The 20,507-nt window shown below is 45.4% G+C and overlaps 1 protein-coding gene across 1 annotated transcript in view; it reads left to right on the top strand.

The window, feature by feature from the left end:
- The window catches only part of LOC119970997 (integumentary mucin B.1-like), a 41,327-nt gene extending 21,140 nt beyond the window's left edge, over nucleotides 1-20,187 (top strand). The window contains exons 5-6 of the mRNA XM_038806121.1: nucleotides 17,680-17,782; nucleotides 20,002-20,187. Coding sequence (XP_038662049.1) covers nucleotides 17,680-17,782; nucleotides 20,002-20,185 — 287 coding nt within the window. The 3' untranslated portion in view covers nucleotides 20,186-20,187. The remainder of the gene's footprint in view (nucleotides 1-17,679; nucleotides 17,783-20,001) is intronic.
- Nucleotides 20,188-20,507: the final 320 nt, after the last annotated feature.

Here is a 20,507-nt window from a genome sequence, read left to right as displayed (position 1 = left end):
CTATCTGGCTTGTTATACTCTAGGTGTACGGCACGGTAGCATTGTGGATAGCACAATCGCTTCACAACTCCAGGGTCCCAGGTTCGATTCCGGCTTGGGTCACTGTCTGTGCGGAGTCTGCACATCCTCCCCGTGTGTGCGTGGGTTTCCTCCGGGTGCTCCGGTTTCCTCTCACATTCCAAAGATGTGGTTAGGTGGATTGGCCATGATAAATTGCCCTTAGTGTCCAAAATTGCCCTTAGTGTTGGGTGGGGTTACTGGGTTATGGGGATAGGGTGGAGGTGTTAACCTTGGGTAGGGTGCTCTTTCCAGGAGCCGGTGCAGACTCGATGGGCCGAATGGCCTCCTTCTGCACTGTAAATTCTATGTAAAAAAATTTTTTTTTAAATAAGCGGCTTCCTTGTGGTGCACTTGACAAAGGAAGGATCAGACGTGGAGATGACTTCAACACGTTTATTAAACTATATACACTTCTGTAACTTGGGTTCGACACGACTGTTAATCCTACTATAGCTACTCAGACTGACTAACCAGACTGCTACAATCCACGTGGTGGGAGTGATATCAAATCAACCCTGTGTCTGTACTCACTGACTGTCTCCACTGGAAAGAGGCAGATCATTTGTGTGGTGTCCTTTATATATGGGTTGGTGTAATGCCCTCCTGTGGTCGTGTCACCTCTGTGTGTATCGTGAATGCCCATTGGTTGTGTCCTATCTAACTGATCTATTGGTTGAGTGTGTGTCTGTGATGTCTCTGGTGCTCCCTCTAGTGTCTAGCTAGTCTACATGTACTTACATTAACCCCTTGTGTATTTACAGTGATGCACATCACCACATCCCCCCTTTTTTATGTGTTACATATTTTCTGTACACTTTAAGAAAATTGAACACAAAACAGGTAGATAAGTTAAGGTATATACAAGTCATGGGAACAGTGATGAAACAATAAGTCCAAATCATTCGTGTGAGTCCAAAAACCATCAAACATCATGGTCAAATGTCTCTCTTGGTGGGGTGGTGAATTTGATGTTGGCAGGTCCTTATGAACGCCATCAACGTCCCTGTGCCACAGGAACCAAGAAGTGGTCAAATCACTTCGCTGACTGTTTTGAAGTCCCTTGTTTTTGCGATGTTTGTGATGGTGATGTCGGATGGCATCTTGTAGCCGATAAGGTGTTGGCATTGAAGAAGTACCATCAACAGTATCATTTGATGTCATGTATGTGCCATACGGTGAAGTTGGAAAATACTGTACAAACTGGTTTTGGCCAAATGGTGTGCAGGAAGGGTGATCCTGATGAGAACTGTTGAAGCTCGTCGACTTGGAAATAGAATCGCTGCTCGCATAAATACCTGGTGATGGCGCGAAGCTAGAACCTTGCATCTGATAGGAATCTGCCGTTTGGCCAAGCTGGGGTGCAGCAAATCCTGCGCTGTAACTAAGGCATCCAGTCTGTCGTGCAGATTGCGCTTGCGGTAGTCCTCCTTTCGATCTCGATTCCATTAGCGGGCAATCTGTAGTGCTGGCCTGGTTGAGAAGATGCTGCATAGACTGCTGGCTGCTGCATGCCGGAATACTGGGTTTGTCCAGCATAAGCTGTCATTGGCTGCACTGCTGGTATGGAAAGAATGTGTGGATATAGCTGCGGTGAATATTGGTGTATTCCTCTTGGACTGTAGCCACTGCTTGTTATTACTGACCCAGTGTAATTGTCAAGTGAGCCATCCCCTGTCATTGTGGCATCTGCTGTGAGCCTGAGCATGCCGTCACTGAGGTTGCGGCACTCCCTGTCTGGAGTAAAGTCCGGCTTACGTGAATCAGAGTCGGCGTTTGGTCGCTCCCCACCTGGAGTCTGGTCCATATTAACTGTTGATGCTTCCCGTGTGGAGTCTGGTTTGTGTCACCTGAGTCAGTTGTGGTTTGTCGGTGCTCCACATCCAGAGTCTTAGCAGATTCACTGGAGTCAGGTGAGATTTCTTGAAGCTGCACGTCTGGAGTCGGAACATGCAGGAATGCATTGACTTGTGGAGAGGTTCGGGCGAGTGAGGTTGGAGGTAACGTGGTGTCACCGGAGTCACCAGTGGTCTCACAGTGATCGTCGAGTGCCTCTGTGCACACTGGCCGAGGTCTGTCACTTTGCACATCTTGCATGGGAAGTGGGATGCTGTCGTTACTCATCTCACATATCGTGGGTAGAGCCTCAGTAGCTGCTTGCTGTTCACTTGGGTTGGGTAAATTGTCAGAGTCTTCATCTGGTGGCGCAAACAATGTGGGTGGACCGTCATTGTCTTGCTGTTGTTCTTCACTTGAGCTTGGACTGTCACCGTCGCTTTGTTCTGCACTGGAGCATGATGAACCGTCATGGTTGTCCTGCTGTGCGTTAGAGCGTGGTGGACTGTCATTATCTTCTTGCTGTTTGCTTGAGCATGGAAGACTTGCATCGTCTGCTGCTAGTTGGTCAGGGGAGGTTGCTAGACCCTCATGGTCTTGTTCCTGCAAGGACTGCGCATTGGAGTCTTGCGTTGCTTCTATCGTGGAGGCTGTCCACCAGCTCGCCGCGGAGACTCGTGACACTGGAGTTACGTCTTGTGTGTGCAAGGACTGCTCTCTGGAGTCTTGCGTTTCTTCTATCGTGGAATCTGTCCACGAGCTCGCTGTGGAGGCTTGTGACACTGGAGTCACTTCTCGTTCAGGTTAGGACTGCGGTGTGGAGTCTTGTGTGTCTTCTTTCATAGAGTCAGGAACCCTTAGCGGTGCGTGGACCATGCGCAGTGCGGCAGCAGGCTGCTCTCTGTGAGCTTGTACCGCTGTCTGTCTCTTGGTTTCAGGCCGCAGCATAATCCTGCACTCACGAGTCGGGATATCGCAGATGCTGGGCTGAAGATCCTCAAATGCGAAGAATGAATCCGCGTCTGCGTCGGATTTAGTACGGGGGTAGCCTCCCAAGGTGAGAGGTTCGTCATAGTCTTCTAGGACTATATCATCACTGTCTGCATCGGAGCTGGCATTGGGCTCACGAGGTCCAGAGAAAATATAAAGGTCGGTATCGAAGTATTCCAGTTCGGAATCATCGGTTTGGGCGTGGGTAACTGCTTGTTGCAGAGTTCTTTGGAGATAAATTTCATGTTCTCGTTCAATTTGAGGCATTGTGCAGTCTTTCCAGGTGAAAGAGGATTGTTTTACGGCTTTAAGAGATTTGATTTGGGATGTTTCCCCTTTAAATGGGTGTGGTCCGGGGCCTTAGACGTCATGACACATGTGACATCAGACGTAGGAAGCGCATGCGCAAATCGCTGTTCCTGGACTGTGGCCCGTTTTTGCCACCGCGCATGCGCAAACGGACCTTCTCGTTCAGCGTGCTTACATGCAACTATGCATGTGCAGTTCCTTCACAAAGATGGCCGCCGATCAAAATTGTTCTCAGCTCCGGGATCACAGCCTCGTGGTAAGTAATAACGCTTTTCTTACCTTTTCTTGCTGGTTGGAGTGTGTTTTCTTCACAGTATTTACCAAATTTGTCCTGGACTGCCTGGAAGTTGTTCCCTTTGAGCCTTTTGGAGAAGTTAAATTTTTGAAGATTTCTTCTGCTCTGGCACCGGCGATGGTGAGCAGAAGCTCTGTCTTTGCAGCATCGGCCACGTCTTGTAGGTCGGATGCTACCAGGAAAAGTTCAAACCTTTGCCGGAATGCTTGCCAGTTTTCGCGGAGATCGCCGTGGCACTGGAGCCGCTGCGGAACCGGGATCTTGAACATCTTGCCTGGGTATTGTTGCTGGTTGTCACTCTACGCTGAGATACGGCTATACGGATTGAAACAGTTCACTCCTGGTATCATGTCTTGTTATGCTCTAGGTGTAGCATAAACGGCTTCCTTGTGGTGCACTTGACAAAGGAAGGATCAGACATGGAGATAACTTCAACATGTTTCTTAAACTATATACACTTCTCTAACTTGGGTTCGACACTACTGTTAATCCTACTGTAGCTCCTCAGACTGACTAACCAGACTGCTACAATCCACATAGTGGGAGTGATATCAAATCAACCCTTGTGTCTGTACTCACTGACTGTCTCCACTGGAAAGAGGCAGATCATGTGTGTGGTGTCCTTTATATATAGGTTGGTGTAATGCCCTCCTGTGGTCGTGTCACCTCTGTGTGTATCGTGAATGCCCATTGGTTGTGTCCTATCTAACTGATCTATTGGTTGAGTGTGTGTCTGTGATGTCTCTGGTGCTCCCTCTAGTGTCTAGCTAGTCTACATGTATTTACATTAACCCCTTGTGTATTTACAGTGATGCACATCACCACACTATCGACACCTGCTGCCTTGGGAAAGTGGGCAACATAATCAAAGATTCCTCCCACCCAGGTTATTCACTCTTCCAACTTCTTCCATCGGGCAAGAGATACGAAAGTCTGAGAACATACAAATCTGAGAACACACACTAACAGTTTCAAAAACAGCTTCTTCCCCACTATTACCAGATCCTAAATGACCCTCTTATAAACTGATCTGATCTCTTCACACATCTTCTCTACTGAGTAGTACTGCACTCTTGCATTCTTCACCCAATGCCTGTGTCTATGTGCTTACATTATGTATTGATGTATACCCTAAGTTGTTTTTCATGTATGAAATGATGTGACTGGACTGTCTGCAGAATCTTTCACTGTACCTCGGTACACGTGACATAAAACAAATCCAAATTTAAATCCAAGGTATTCTTTATAAATTCCATGTTGGCCCAGTTTGGAGCGTTCACATTCACCAGGACTACCAGTGCCCCATCCAGTACAACGCTGACCATGACGTACCGTCCCCCTGGGTCCTTAACAGGCGTCATCACGGTAAACACCATCCTCTTATTTAGCAATATGGCTGCCCCACTGGCTCTCGTCCTGCAGCTGGAATGGACCTGCAGTCAGTCCATTTCCCTCTGGTGCATCTCTTGGAGGAAGACTGTCGGCTATCATACTTTTCAGGTGAGCAATGACTCGGGATTTTTTTCCCTCCTGCAGGATCAACCATACTTACCCGGTGGATGCGCCCTGCACTCCGGGGTTTCCCTTTGTTAGAGGGCCGTCCAAAATGGCCATGGACACCATTCTCCCCAGGAGGCTGGGCCCCTGCGCTCTAAGGTTTCCCTTTGTCCGGGGGGCATCCAACATGTCCACCGACTGTGTGTGGGTGAGCCTCTGTACTCCAGGGATTCCCTTTGTTCAGGGACCCTCCAAAGTGTTTGCTTGCGATGTCTTTGTGTTCAAAGTCGCCACATGTGTCCTGTTGTAGCCAGCCTAAGGCCCTTACTATCCTTGTCCCTATGTTTCCCCTATGGTACTTTCTCCCCCACACCACCCCCCCACTCCCCCTTTCATGTTGCTGTACCCCCTCCATGTTCCCTTCCCTACTGTTTCTTTCCCTATGGTACTTTCTCTGCCCCCCCCCCCCCTTCATGTTGCTGTCCCCCCTCGATGTTCCCTTCCCCAGTGTATCTTCCCCCGGTTGTCCCCGTTACCGATGCATACCACCCTCTTTACCAGGTGCTCTCGCCCTTGCGGGAGACGAGGCGTGGCGCCTCTCACTCATGCTTCGTAGTGCTAGCTTCCCTGCTAGTGTGGTGCCCCCCCCCCCTCCTGATGTTGGATATGTATCCACCCGTCGCCTGCAATCTGTACTCCCCATCTTCCATTCTAGTCACCCTTTGCTGCGCTCTGCTGCCTTTGCTCTTTCCTTCCTCTGCTGCAACTCTGCCCTCAAAATGTGGCAATGCAGTCCCGCTCAAAGCGTCCTTCAAGTTGGTTAAATAAATTAATCTCTTTGGGTGCCCTTTTCTCCGCTGTCCCTGCTGCTGTTTCTCCAGGACAAATTTGTCCGCATTCGCAGGGGTCGTGAAGAAGTGCTCTTTGCCCTGGGATGTGACACAGAGTTTGGCCGGGTACAGAATCCCAATTTTACGCCATTTTTGTCCAGGGCTGCTTTCGTCCTGTGGAACTCTGCCCGCCGCTTGGCCACGTCAGCCCGAAATTTCCTGGTAGTTCCTGATCCAGTGACCTTCCCAGTTACAGTTTTGCATATGTCTTGCCCAACGCAGGATTCTTTCCCGGTCCTGATGCTGTGCATTTTGGCGAGATCGCCCTCGGCTGCTCTCCAGTCTTGGGCAGAGTGACCGGTGTGCTCTGCCTATTTCTGGCAGGTTGGGGAACGTATCCCTTCCTGTCAGATTTCCCAGCATTTGGGCCACATAGTCCATGGAGTCCCTGCCTTCAATCCCTTTCAGCAGTCCCACTATACTCAGGTTTTGGCATCTTGACCGGTTCTCCTGATCTTCTATCTTTCCCCCTGCGTTGCGACAAAACTTGTTATTTCAATTTCCAGGGTAACAATCTGGTCACTCTACTCTGTTGAGGTCTTTTCTAATTCTTTTATGGTGCTCTTCTGAGCCTCCAAACGCCTCTCCGCCTCATCCAGGGCCACCTGCATGTGCGCCAGAGCCTCCATGTCCACCACACTAACCACAGTCTGGGTATTGGTGTTCGTCTCCTCGCTATGTTCTCTCAGTTTCCTGGAGAGGAACATCCTCCAACCGGACAGAGGGGGAGCAATTTTTGGAGGGGAGATCTGGAAGGTAAGCTGAGTTTCTGAGTTTTTGATTTTTAACTTACTTTTTCAGAGCAGGAAACTGGAAATCGGTCGTGGGAGAGCTGGGAAGGTTTGTATTTTCCTTAAAAAGGCACTAACCTCCGAGGTTTCGGCCTCTTTCTTCCAGCGGAACGGGCAGAGAGGGGAGCGATTTTTGGAGGGGAGAGCTGTAAGGTAAGCTGAGTTTTTGATTTTTAACTTACTTTTTCGGAGCAGGAAACCGGAAGTCGGCCATGGGGAGACCTGGGAAGGTTGTATTACCCAATAAATTTGAACGGTGAGGAGACCCGAGACACTACGCGTGTAGTGTCTCCCACCTTCCTTCATCCTCTAACCTAAAAAAAAGACTCAGTGCTGTGAGAAGGTAAGCTATTTACTTTTCTTTTTCTTTTTTACGGGGAGACTAAGTAGAGGTGATGGCAGCTAGGACAGCGGAATGTTCCTCCTGCAGAATGTTCGAGGTAAGGGAGACCACCGGTGTCCTTGCTGACTTCACCTGCGGGAAGTGCAGCCATCTCCAGCTCCTCACAGACCGTGTTAGAGAACTGGAGCTGGATGAACTGAGGATCATTCAGGAAGCTGAGGGGGTGACAGATAGAAGCTACAGGGACATAGTTACACCTGAGAACAAAGGTAGCTGGGTAACAGTTAGAGGTTGGAAGAGGAGGAAGCAGTCAGTGCAGGGATCCCCTGTGGTTGTTCCTCTCAACAATAAGTATACTGCTTTGGATACTGTTGGGGGGGATTACCTAGCAGGGGTAGGCTGCAGTGATCGGGTCTCTGGCACGAGGTCCGGTTCTGGGGCTCAGAAGAGAAGGGGGGAGATTAGGAGAGCACTAGTTATGGGGACTCAATAGTTAGGGGTACAGACAGGCAGTTCTGTGGCCATGGGTGAGACTCGGATGGGAAGCAAGAGATGAAATTGCAGAGCCGTTGGCAATAATCTTTTCGTCCTCACTGTCAACAGGGGTGGTACCAGGGGATTGGAGAGTGGCAAATGTCGTGTCCCTGTTCAATAAAGGGAATAGGGATAACCCTGGGAATTACAGGCCAGTTAGTCTTACTTCGGTGGTCGGCAAAGTAATGGAAAGGGTACTGAGGAATAGGATTTCTGAGCATCTGGAAATACACTGCTTGATTAGGGATAGTCAGCACGGATTTGTGAGGGGTAGGTCTTGCCTCAAGTCTTATTGAATTCTTTGAGGAGGTGACCAAGCACGTGGATGAAGGTAAAGCAGCGGATGTAGTGTACATGGATTTTAGTAAGGCATTTGATAAGGTTCCCCATGGTAGGCTTATACATAAAGTAAGGAGGCATGGGATAGTGGGGAATTTGGCCAGTTCGATAACGAACTGGCTAACTGGCAAATCGATAGAAGTCAGAAAGTGGTGGTGGATGGCAAATATTCAGCCTGGAGCCCAGTTATCAGTGGCGCACCGCAGGGATCAGTTCTGGGTCCCCTGCTGTTTGTGATTTTCATTAATGATTTGGATGAGGGAGTTGAAGTGTTGGTCAGTAAATTTGCAGACAATACGAAGATTGGTGGAGTTGTGGATAGTGCGGAGGGCTATTGTCGGCTGCAGAGAGACATAGGTAGGATGCAGAGCTGGGCTGAGAAGTGAAGTGGCAGATGGAGTTTAAACCTGAAAAGTGAGAGGTTGTCCATTTTGGAAGGACAAATATGAATGCGGAATACAGGGTTAATGGTAGGGTTCTTGGCAATGTGGAGGAGCAGAGAGATCTTGGGGTCTATGTTCATAGATCTTTGAAAGTTGCCACTCAAGTGGATAGATCTGTGCAGAAGGCCTAGAGCAGGGGTGGGCAAACTTTTCTGTGCAAGGGCCACATTCAGAAATTCACAATTTTAAAGGGCCGCATAGTATTAATAGTCCCGGTTGTAACCAATTAGCGTGCGGCATATACCTCAGCGCTTCCCCCGGCGGCATCCTGCCTTTAGCCCTCTTTATCTCTACTTTTCAAAAATGGCGCTTCACCCGGTTATGATTCTGGGCGCCTCATATAGAACATAGAACAGTACAGCACAGAACAGGCCCTTCGGCCCTCGATGTTGTGCCGAGCAATGATCACCCTACTCAAGTCAACGTATCCACCCTATACCAGTAACCCAAAGCCCCCCACATTAACCTTATAAAAAAAAAATAACATACTTGATCTTGGTGGGCCGCATAAAGACCTTTGGCGGGCCGCATGCGGCCCGCGGGCCGTAGTTTTCCCACCCCTGGCCTAGAGTGTGCTAGCGTTCATTAGCAGAGGGATTGAATTTAAAAGCCGTGAGGTGATGATGCAGCTGTAAAAACCTTAGTAAGGCCACATTTGGAGTACTGTGTGCAGTTCTGGTCGCCTCATTTTAGGAAGGATGTGGAAGCTTTGGAAAAGGTGCAAAGGAGATTTACCAGGATGTTGCCTGGAATGGAGAGTAGGTTTTACGAGGAAAGGTTGAGGGTGCTAGGCCTTTTCTCATTAGAACGGAGAAGGATGAGGGGCGATTTGATAGAGGTTTATAAGATGATCAGAGGAATAGATAGAGTAGACAGTCGGAGACTTTTTCCTCGGGTGGAACAAACCATTACAAGGGGACATAAATTTAAGGTGAATGGTGGAAGATATAGGGGAGGATGTCAGAGGTAGGTTCTTTACCCAGAGTAGTGGGGGCATGGAATGCACTGCCTGTGGAATTAATTGAGTCAGAAACTTTGGGGACCTTCAAGCAGCTATTGGATAGGTACATGGATCACGGTAGAATGTTGGTGTGTGAATTGATTTGTTCTTAATGCAGGACAAAAGTTCGGCACAGCATTGTGGGTCGAAGGGTCTGTTCTGTGCTGTCTTTTCTATGTTCTATAGTGGCACACTCCCCCTTCACCACTTATTCCACATATTACCACATTTTCTAGCAGTATTCCTTCCTAACTATATATCTCCTTATCTCTCACCATGAAAGACTTATTTACTCCTGTTTCAATCAAGATCTTAATCTCCTTATCTATGCCACCTTGTGTACACGAGTAAACCTTACCCTCGCAAAGAAAATCCTTAAAACGTTCTGGCACATGCTTATCCAATCTTGGAATAGGCTGTGCATTCTGTTGCACTTCATCCACTGAAACATGTTTTTTCCCCACTTTCATAAACCCTACTCACTGGCTTACGTTTAAGGAGTTGGTCTTTCCACTACTTTTCTGGAGCCACCAACATTACGGCTTCATGTGTCCAACTTTATTTCAATTCATCTAAGTTTTCTCATCTCTCGTGCACTATCATAGGTTTCCTTTTTAACCTGACTCTCCTTAATTTCATCAACTAGATCTCCGTTTCCTTGACCACCTGTGAATTTCTCATTTCCCCAGTTTCTATCTTCCACAGATTGAAATTGATGTTGAAAACCAGACTTTGCTTTGTGAACTAATTCAAAATCATCTATCATCTCTGCTGCCAGTCCAGCAGTTTTAACTTTTCGCTCTTCCACATGAATTCTCACGACTGTGGGAAGTGAATCTAACAGTATTACAATATCTAACATCACACAAGTAAAATAGCTAACAATTACCACTTAAACAATGCTAATCAATACAGTGGCACAATGCCCCTTAACTGCTATCTTTAGTCCCACTCAAATAACAAAACCATCTCAGCTCTCAATCCACTTTCGAATACAGTTAGCATTCAGAAATACCCATTATACAGAGATTTTTTTTAAAATTTAAAGTACCCAATTATTTTTTCCAATTAACGGGCAATTTAGCATGGCCAATCCGCCTACCCTGCACATCTTTGGGTTGTGGGAGTGAAACCCACGCAAACACGGGGAGCATGTGCAAACTCCACACGGACAGTGACCCAGGGACGGGATTCGAACCCAGGTCCTCAGCGCCGTAGACAGCGATGCTAACCACTGTGCCACGGTGCTGCCCCCCATTATACAGAGATGTCTAGATACTCTGCTTTGAGGAAGAAATATCTTTTGACACTGCTTTAAAGAAAATACCTGAATCCTGTCAGACCCATGCAGAAACCCTGGCTGTATTTCTGCAGAAGCTACTTCTCAGCTTATTTCAGCTCACCTTCCAATTACACAATTCTGAACTGCTTGGAAATAAACTGCTAATCTGTCTATGTGGCAGCAGGGTGGCACAGTGGTTAGCACTGCTGCCTCACAGTGCCAAGGACCCGGGTTCAATTTCGGCCTCGGGTCACTGGCTGTGTGGAATTTGCACTTTCTCCCCATGTCAGCATGAGTTTCCTCCGGATGCTCCAGTTTCCTCCCACAGTCCAAAGATGTGCAGGTTCAGTGCTCTGGCCATCTTAAATTGCCTCTTGGTGCCCAAAAGGTTACATGGGGTTACTGGGTTATGGATAGGGTTGAGGCATGGGCCTAGGTAGGGCACTCTTTCCAAGGGACAGCGAAGACTCAATGGGCTGAATGGCCTCCTTCTGCACTGTAGAGATTCTATACAGCCATATCTTTAACTGAACTGCAGTGAGATTAGATGTTTGTCTTCTGCTCACATGCTAACCCAAAACTCAACTAAACTGCTGTTCTACAAAAACAGGAGGTGGTGGCGTAGTGGTATTGTTACTGGACTAGTAAACCAGAAACCCATGGTAATGCTCTGGGGATCCAGATTCGAATCCCACCGCAGAAGGTGGTGAAATTTCATTTCAATAAAAATCTTGAATTAAAAGTCTAATAATGACCATGAAACTATTGCCAATGTTCGTAAAACCCGTCTGGTTCACTAATGTCCTTTCGGGAAGGAAATCTGCCGTCCTTACCTGGTCTGTCCTATATGTGATTCCAGACCCACAGCAATGTGGTTGACTCTTAACTGCCTCCTCGAGGGTAATTAGGGTGGGCAATAAATGCTGGCCCAGCCAGCGATCCCCACGTCCAATGAACAAATAAAAACAAATGCCTGGTGCTAGGATTCCCTAAAAACACTACTGCAGCAGTCATACCTCAACATCACCACTAGTTTGGGGTCTATATAGAACCCCACTATTGTTTCTTGCACCTTGGTGTTTCTCAGTTCTACCCACACAGATTCCACATCGTTGGAGCTCATATCCTTCCTCACTATTGCGCTAATTTTCTCTTTAACCAGCAAGGCAACTCCACCACCTTTTCCTTTTTGTCTGTCCTTCCTAAATACTGAATACCCTGGATGATCAGTTTCCATCTCTGGTCTCCCTGCAGCCATGTATCCATAATCCTGACTCTATTATACCCATTTACATCTATTTCATCTGCTTTATTTGTGAATGCTCTGTGCATTAATGCCCAAAGCCTTAGGGCTTGTCTTTTCAACATTCTTTGTCTCACTCCTATTTTTTTTTACTGTGGCCCGATTTGATTCTGGCATTTGGTTTCTCTGCTCATCACCTTTCTTATTCCCCTTTGTCTTTTTTTTTGTCTGTGTTTCCCCTCCTCTGCCTCCTTACATAGGTTCCCATCCCCTTGCCATTTTAGTTTCCATCCCCCTGCCATTTTAGTTTAAACCCTCCCCAACCATTCTAGCAAATACTCCCCCGTGGACATCTGTCTCGGTCCTGCCCAGGTGCAGTTTGTACTGGTTTAGCTTATACAGGTCCCACCTCCCCCAGGATTGGCCCCAATGCTCCAGGAATCTGAAACTCTTCCCCTCGCACCATCTCATATTCATCTGATATATCCTGCTTTTTCACTACCTTAGAGGTACTTTTCAACTTACTACCTACCTCCCTATATTCTGCTTTTAGGACCTCATCCCGTTTTTTACCTATGTCAGTTTTACCAATGTGTACCATGACTACTGTCCATTCACCCTCTTATTCCAGAATGTCCTGTAGCCACTCGGACATCCTTGACTCTAGCACCAGCAAAGCAACATATCATTCTGGTGTCTCGTTTGCGGCCACTTTAACATCTATATATTCCCCTTAAAATCACTTTTGAGTCCTGACGTCAACTCAGGAGTACAAAACTCCAAGCTGGCCCTCTGACTGCACTCTCATGCTGTTTTCAATCTCCTTTTGCACTCTCCTCGAGGTGCTGCTGCCTGTCCCAGTGTCCTCCTCTCACACTCTCCTCTAGGTGCTTCTCGCATGTACTGTAAAGGTATACACTATATAATAGTTATTTGAAGACTATCCATTGCCTATGCACAGCCATACCTTTTAATGCATTTTCCCAATCCACCTCAGCCAATTTGTCCCTCATGCTGTCATAATCCTTCATTTAACTTCAACACCTTGGTTTCAGATTGAACTTCCACACATTCAAACATAATATACAATTTTATCATATTGTGGTCGTTCATCCCAAAAGGTTCTTTTGCAACTAGATTATTAATGAGCCCTTTTTTCATGACATAGTACGAGATCTAGAAAAGCCTTTCCTCTCGTTGGCTCCTCAACATCCTGCTCTAGAAACCCATCTCTAACACACTCGTCTTCATCAGCATTAAAGCTCACTTGGTTTAACCAGCCTATGTGCAGATTGAAGTCATAATCATGATGTGGAGATGCCGGCATTGGACTGGGGTGAGCACAGTAAGAAGTCTTACAACACCAGGTTAAAGTCCAACAGGTTTGTTTCAAATCACTAGCTTTCGGAGCGCTGCTCCTTCCTCAGGTGAAAGAAAAGATATGTTCCAGAAACATATATATCGACAATGTCAAAGATGCAAGACGATATAGGACAGATGTCAGAGGCAGTTTCTTTACTCAGAGTAGTAGGGGTGTGGAACGCCCTGCCTGCAACAGTAGTAGACTCGCCAAATTTAAGGGCATTTAAGTGGTCACTGGATAGACATGTGGATGAAAATGGAATAGTGTAGGTCAGATAGGCTTCAGATGGTTTTACGGGTCGGCGCAACATCGAGGGCCGAAGGGCCCGTACTGCACTGCGCTGTAATGTTCTATGTTCTAAAGAGGTGTGAATTGTCTCAAGCCAGGACAGTTGGGAGGATTTTGCAAGCCCAGGCCAGATGGTGGGGGGTGAATGTAATGCAAAATGAATCCAAGGTCCCGGTTGAGGCCGTACTCATGTGTGTGGAACTTGGCTATAAGTTTCTGCTCGGAGATTCTGCGTTTTCGTGCATTCTGAAGGCTGCCTTGGAGAACGCTTGCTCAAAGATCAGAGACTGAATGCCCTTGACTGCTGGAGTGTTCCCCGCCTGGAAGGGAACATTCCTGCCGACAATTGTCGCGTGATGTCCGTTCATCCGTTGTCGCAGCGACTTCATGGTCTCGCCAATGTACCACGCTTCGGGACAGCCTTTCCTGCAGTGTATGAGGTATACAACGTTGGCCGAGTCGCACGAATATGTACCGCGTACGTGGTGGGTGGTGTTTTAGCATGTAATAGTGGTACCCATGTCGATGATCTGGCATGTCTTGCAGAGATTGCCATGGCAGGGTTGTGTGGTGTCGTTGTTCTGAAGGCTGGGAAGTTTGCTCATGATCATGGCACTGCCCATGCTACATGCTTCTCTCATCTCCTGATTAATACTATGTCCCATATTACCATTACTATTTAATGGCCTATAAGCAACTCCAAAAATGCCTGCTGATCTTTGCTGTTTATCTGCATCCAAACAGATTCCACACATTATTCTTCCAATCAGAGATCCTCCCTGACTTCCACACTAATCTTCCTTTCCACCTCCTTTCGTTCTTTGTCTCTCATTCCAAAAACATCGATCAACATGAAGCCATGCCTCCATAATGCCAATTATATCATACTCACTTACCTCCACTTGTGCCTTTATATAATTTACCTTGTAACAAATGCTGCGCCCATTCAAAGAGCGCTGTTAACTTTGTCTTTTTAATATCCGCATTCAACACATAAGCTTTACTTTGTTTCTCTTGCCTTCTAGTCCCATTACTACTTCTTGTTACCAACATCACTTCCTTCCAATTTGGGCCACCCTTCAGGTTCCCACCCCCGACAAGCCATTTTGTTCCCACCCCCAACAAGCCAATTTGAACCCACCGCAACAGTACTCAAATCTCCCTGTGAGTATATCAGTGTCAGTCCTGTTAAGATGTAACTCATCAATCTTGCACAGGTCCCACGTGCCCCAGAACCAGTCCCAATGATTCAGAAATCTGATGCCCTCCCTCCGACACCATTTCTACAATCTCATTTTTAATTGGCCGACCTGAATATTCTTATGCTCACTAGCACGTGGAACTGGGAATAATCTTGAGATTACTGCTCTTGATCCTGCTTTTTAATTTCCTTCCAAACTCCCTGAAATCTATTTTCAGGACCTAATGCCTCTTCCTATGTCCTATGTTGTTGATACCAATGTGGACCACGACTTGTGGATGATGCCTTTCCTCTAAAGGATGTACTGCAGCCACTCCATGATATCATTGAGCCTGGCACAAGGGAGGCAACACCATCCCAGAGTCACGTTACTGCCATAGAAACATCCGTCTGATCTCCCGATTATAAAATTCCCTATCACTATTGTTCTTCCATTCTTCTTCCTCCCCTGGACAGCAGAGCCGCCATCACTCTCATCAGCTCCCAAAAGGAAAAACTGATCAGCAAGTGTGATAGACTCAGGCGCCTCCTGCATTACCTGACTGGTTGTCTTAGATTGCCTGGCGCTTACACATTCCCTCTCTGGCTGCACACTTCTAACCTGCGGTGTGACAACTTCCACTTGGTCTTCCATCTGCAGATGCACAACAGTGACTCCAACTATCGTTCAAGTTCCGAAACCCGGAGCTCAAACTTGTGCAGTTGGTGACATTTCCTACAGATGTGTTTGTCTGGGACATATGCTTCATCCACAACTTCACACACATCACAGGATGTACACTTCATGTGGTCGAGCTGACCTGCCATTCTGCAACCTAAAACCTATTTATTACACTTAGCACAAGTAGAAGGAGTAGAATAAATTTCTCCTAATGTAGCTTACTGCTCTTAGGCTAACGTTATATTTCACTAGCTTATTTCACTTTGACTTGATTTAACTTTACTTCCCTATTGCTAATGTTCCTTATCAAAATCCAATAAGTTAATTCTCTATAAATGATACATTTTCATAGTTTAAGCTATTTAAACACTATTCTAATAGCAGCTTCTGATCAACAATGAACTTAATATTTCACTGTGATGTCATTCCAGAATTCTTATTCCAAATTCAGCCCACTGCCCCAGTACAGATATCCCTCACAGGTCTGGTGTCGCTACTCCCGGCAGTGAGTGAAGGTCCCATGCCTCGCTCTATTTATCCACTGCCCCATTACGGGTATCCCTCACAGGTCTGTCTGCCGTTCCCCTAGTAGTGAGTGAAGGCCCTGTGCCTCGCTCTCTACTTATCCACTGCCCAGTCGAGGTGTCCATCACAATCCGGCTGTTGCCCTCCCGGATGTGAGTGAAGGCCCCGAGCCTCACTCTCTATTTGTCCTCTACCCAGTAGAGATGTCCCTTACAGGTCCGGCTGTCGCTGCTCCCAAATTGAGTGAAGGTCCCGAGCCTTGCGCTCTATTTTTCCACTGCCCAGTAGAGGTGACCTTCACAGGTCCAATTGTCTCTGCTCCCAGGAAGGTGAGGGGCAGAACCACTTAGCTTAACCAATGAACAGATGCTTCTCCTGTGTTGTTAAGTACTAGGTGCTGCTGACTATCCCAGTGTCCACCTCTCAAAGTCTCCACCAGCTGCTGCTGACTGGGAATCCCGATGTGCTCTCATACTTTCCTTTAGGTGCTACTGACTGCCTGTCCCAGTATTTTCCTCTTGGTGCTGTCAACTGCCTGTCATGGTGTCCATTTCTCACATCCGCTGAATGCCTGTCCCAGTGTTCTCCTCTTGCACTCTACTCTAGGTGCTGCTGAAAGCCTGACCCGATGCCCTCCTCTCCTATTTTCCTCTCGGTCCTGCTGAATGCCTGTCCCAGCGACCTCCTCTCATACTTTCCTCGAGGTGCCCCGGTGTCCTCATACTCTCCTTCAAGTGAGTTCTACATACAAACCACTCTTTCGGGGAAAGATGTGTCTTCTGATTTCCCTATTGGATTGAGCAATGGTTCTTAGATTGATGACCACTGGTTTAGAGTGGAACATCTTCTTTACATCTATCCTATCATAATCTCCAAGAATTCTATCATGCCATCCCTCTGCCTTTTTTAAAAGAGAAAAGAACTCAACTTTCAGGACTCGACAAGCATTCAAAGAGTCATTAACATTTGTTTGTTAAAGTTAAGTAAACTTTTTCTTTTAACTTCAGGTATGTGCAACTTAAAAGGTTTTCCTTGTTAGTTGGGCACACTCGTATCAACTTCAGACAGGAATAACCAGAAATTACTCATTGCAATGTTCGCAGGACACATTACTTAACATCTTTGTACAATATGACCACTAGTTTCACAGAAACATTCATCCATTTATTTATGGGGTCACATCGCCACTATTATAGTATTAGACGATAACATTTCCAGATTTTGTCAGACAAGGGTGTTTTAACTTATGTTGCTATGAAGTTAAATTTGGCCACAATAGGATTTAATGTCTAAATATCTGGAGTGTTGATGAGGTCCTGTAGTTCCATACTGGGCAAGGTAGTGAACAAATTAATGTATGCTTACAATACCATGTCAGTTTGAAACCGTGGGAGGGGGAATTTGCATATATTCTGTTGGAATAAAACATTTTTTAAAAACTGATTAACAATTGGCTTCATTACACTGGTGTCTGTCTTCCGGGAGATGAGAAATATGCATGGATAAGATGTGTAAGATCACAGAAGCCGGGACAGAACATGGAGCAGTCGCCAGGTGATGCAACCATGTAACTAGCTATTGGGCAGTAAATGCAAGAGGATATGAGGTCCACTTATAGAAATGACTGTTGATCCTTTGCCTGAGAGAAGTCAAGAGCGGACATTTACTAGCAGTAATTTCTATGGTCTTGTTTTAAATCCTCAAATGTTTGATTACTGAAATGATTGGAGAATATTTCACTGTTCGCATCAACTCCTCCTAAATGTTGGATCATTTCTATTTCTCTTCACAGCACAGTGTTTACCTGCCAACTACACAGAGACACTAAGGCTTGAGGGATGTGAACTGAACGTTACAATGACCCGCTGTGAAGGACAATGTGAATCATCAGCTGAGTAAGAAATCACAGTGATATTACAGTCCCAAAGCCTAACTTTAAGAAATACAAATGTACATAGACAGCCAAGCTCAATTCCTGGACATAAAGCTGCAAAATAGCAAGGGGCCAAAATTCAAAACACAAAGCAAATAGAGAGCTAAACATGAACAGAGAGTAGTTAACATGCCAAATGATTAAAATTGTGGGCAGCATGGTGGCACAGTGGTTAGCACGGCAGCCTCACGGCACCGAGGTCCCAGATTCGATTCCGGTTCTGGGTCACTGTCCGTGTGGAGTTTGCACATTCTCCCTGTGTTTACGTGGGTTTCGCCCAAGATGTGCAGGCTAGGTGGATTGGCCACGCTAAATTGCCCCTTAATTGGAAAAAATAAATTGGGTACTCTAAATTTATTTTAGAAAAGAAAGAAATTATTAAAATTGTTACTAGAGAAGTCAGCATGAATTTAGTTTTGAATTGAGTGAAGTTGAAACTCTAGATACACTTATGGAATTAAATTATGGAATTATGGAATTAAAAATGGAATTAAAAAGCAATACATTTTCAGTGAAGGATGTAGTTAAAGTGGCAAATAAGGAGGTCTGTGATGCTGGTGATCATTAGGTGATATCCCAGTAGATTGGAATCAGGTACACAACACAACATACACAACAGATCAAAAAACAATGCAAGAGGTTTAAATACAAAAGATAATCCAGCTCCGTAATTGATCAGGAATATTCTGAATATAAAATTGCAATTGATGTGATTGTTAATCCTTGATATCAAAAGAAATAACTTGATAGAAAGTACAGCACAAAAGTAGACTATATTGTCTTCTTCTGTACTGTAACAATGCTGCGATTCTGTGATATACCATCATATCTCTGCTGGTGAGCAATAGAGTATTACATTCTCAAAGAGGAATGTCTCAGATATCCTGAAAGAATGCTTTGAATTTATGAAAATTCAACAAATTTGTGGCAGATGTGAGGAAGCATTTCTTCATGCAATGGGCAGAATGAATAGTTGATTTCAGGATCTTGAGAACAATATATATTTAGAGAGAACACATTTCCTCAGGTGATTTATAAATATTATGAAACAAAATTTGAGCCATGGCAGTAGATATAAATCCAGACGACTAACAGCTTGCTCAAAGTGATTAGTTTTGAGGAGTGTCATAAAGGAGGAAAGCGAGGTGGACAGGCAAGAGATTTAGTAATGAAATTCCAGAACTTGAAGGCCCAGGTACTTGAAGGCATGGCTACCCATGGTGAAATGATTAAGATCAAGAGTCAGCATTGGCAAAGTGGAAGACAGAGATATAGGAAGGGGGCGAGGACATGGAGGGATTTGGGTCTACAGAGTAAGAGGTGGGTTTCAATGATGAGCTGAGCTCAGGAATGGTATGAAGAGTGATGGAAGAGAAACTTGAGAAGTTGGAATTCAGAGTTGGGGGAGCTTCAGAGGGAGCGGTGGGATAGGGAAAGGTGCTATCTTTCTCTGATCAGAAGCATTTTCTAGCATGGAGGCAGATAGGAAAACTTCAAACTGCTGTTTAAAGAATGTCCAGTTTTGACATAGTTTATCATTATTCCGGAAGTAATCAGGCTTCTTGAAACTCTCCATCTTAAGATTAGTGTTCTGTGTAGGCTTTCTGATCCATGTAGCGTCTGGATTGCTTTCTTCAATCTTCTTATGCTAACTTATCTAATCTAACTGCTTCTTACTTGTAAACATAAACTCCAACTCCTGGTACCATGTGGTATTCTTTGTGTTGCTAAATTCAGGATGGTTGGCGCAGTGTTCACAAAGACCACAAAATTGCTTAAACGTGAATAAATTTATTAACACCACTAATTTGGATTCGACATGTACTCCTACACTCATCTACAACTAATCTCTCTACTATTATAAACTATGATCTGCTCTTACTTCTCTCCCCCGCAAGGCTCAGCATCAATGTCTTATGTACTTGTAACTCTAGCTCCCTCTGGTGGCTATTCTAGACATTTCATTAAGCCTTGCAGTTCTTACATTCATAATACCACACATTGTTCTTTGTGAATGTTTCCAAAATTGAAATGGTTTGGGAGACGAGGAAGTTTTGAACTTTTGCATGACTCCAGTGAACAATAACACGCGAGTTATAAAACAGCAGCAGCTATGATATTCCCATGAGACCTAAGACTTCTTCCTTTTGCAATGACTAATCCAGCTTTTTAAATTGACAGATACAATGCAATGACTGGTCGCATCATGCACAAATGTGGTTGCTGTGTGCAAAAGACTTATGAGAAAAAGACTGCACTTCTGCAATGTGAAACAGGACTCCCAAAACCCCAGGAATATATGGTGCTGAAAAAGTGTGAATGTAATTATGAGTACTGTAGGGATACATCCAAATATATTATCTAAAACTACCTATTTAAATAGAATTATCAAATGCAAATTATATGTTCTGATTATTTTAGCTCCTTTGATTTAAACTTTGTTCCTTTAAACAATCCTTTAATAAACATTTTCTAACAGACAATGTAAGGAAATAGGAACGATTCATTTAAATTAAAAATTATTCAAGGATTTTCATGCCTTCATTGTTTATTTCTTGGTGTATTGTGAAATGAAAATTGATGACTTCAAATGCAAGGATGTCAATATTGGAGAATAAGACCTAGGCCTGGATTTTCATGCAACCGTCCATGTCGGCATGGAGGTGGGCTGAATAACATAGAACAGT

Source organism: Scyliorhinus canicula, chromosome 9 (genome assembly GCF_902713615.1).
Source record: "Scyliorhinus canicula chromosome 9, sScyCan1.1, whole genome shotgun sequence".
Taxonomy (NCBI): Eukaryota; Metazoa; Chordata; class Chondrichthyes; order Carcharhiniformes; family Scyliorhinidae; genus Scyliorhinus; species Scyliorhinus canicula.
This window is presented reverse-complemented; position numbering and strand designations above follow the sequence as displayed.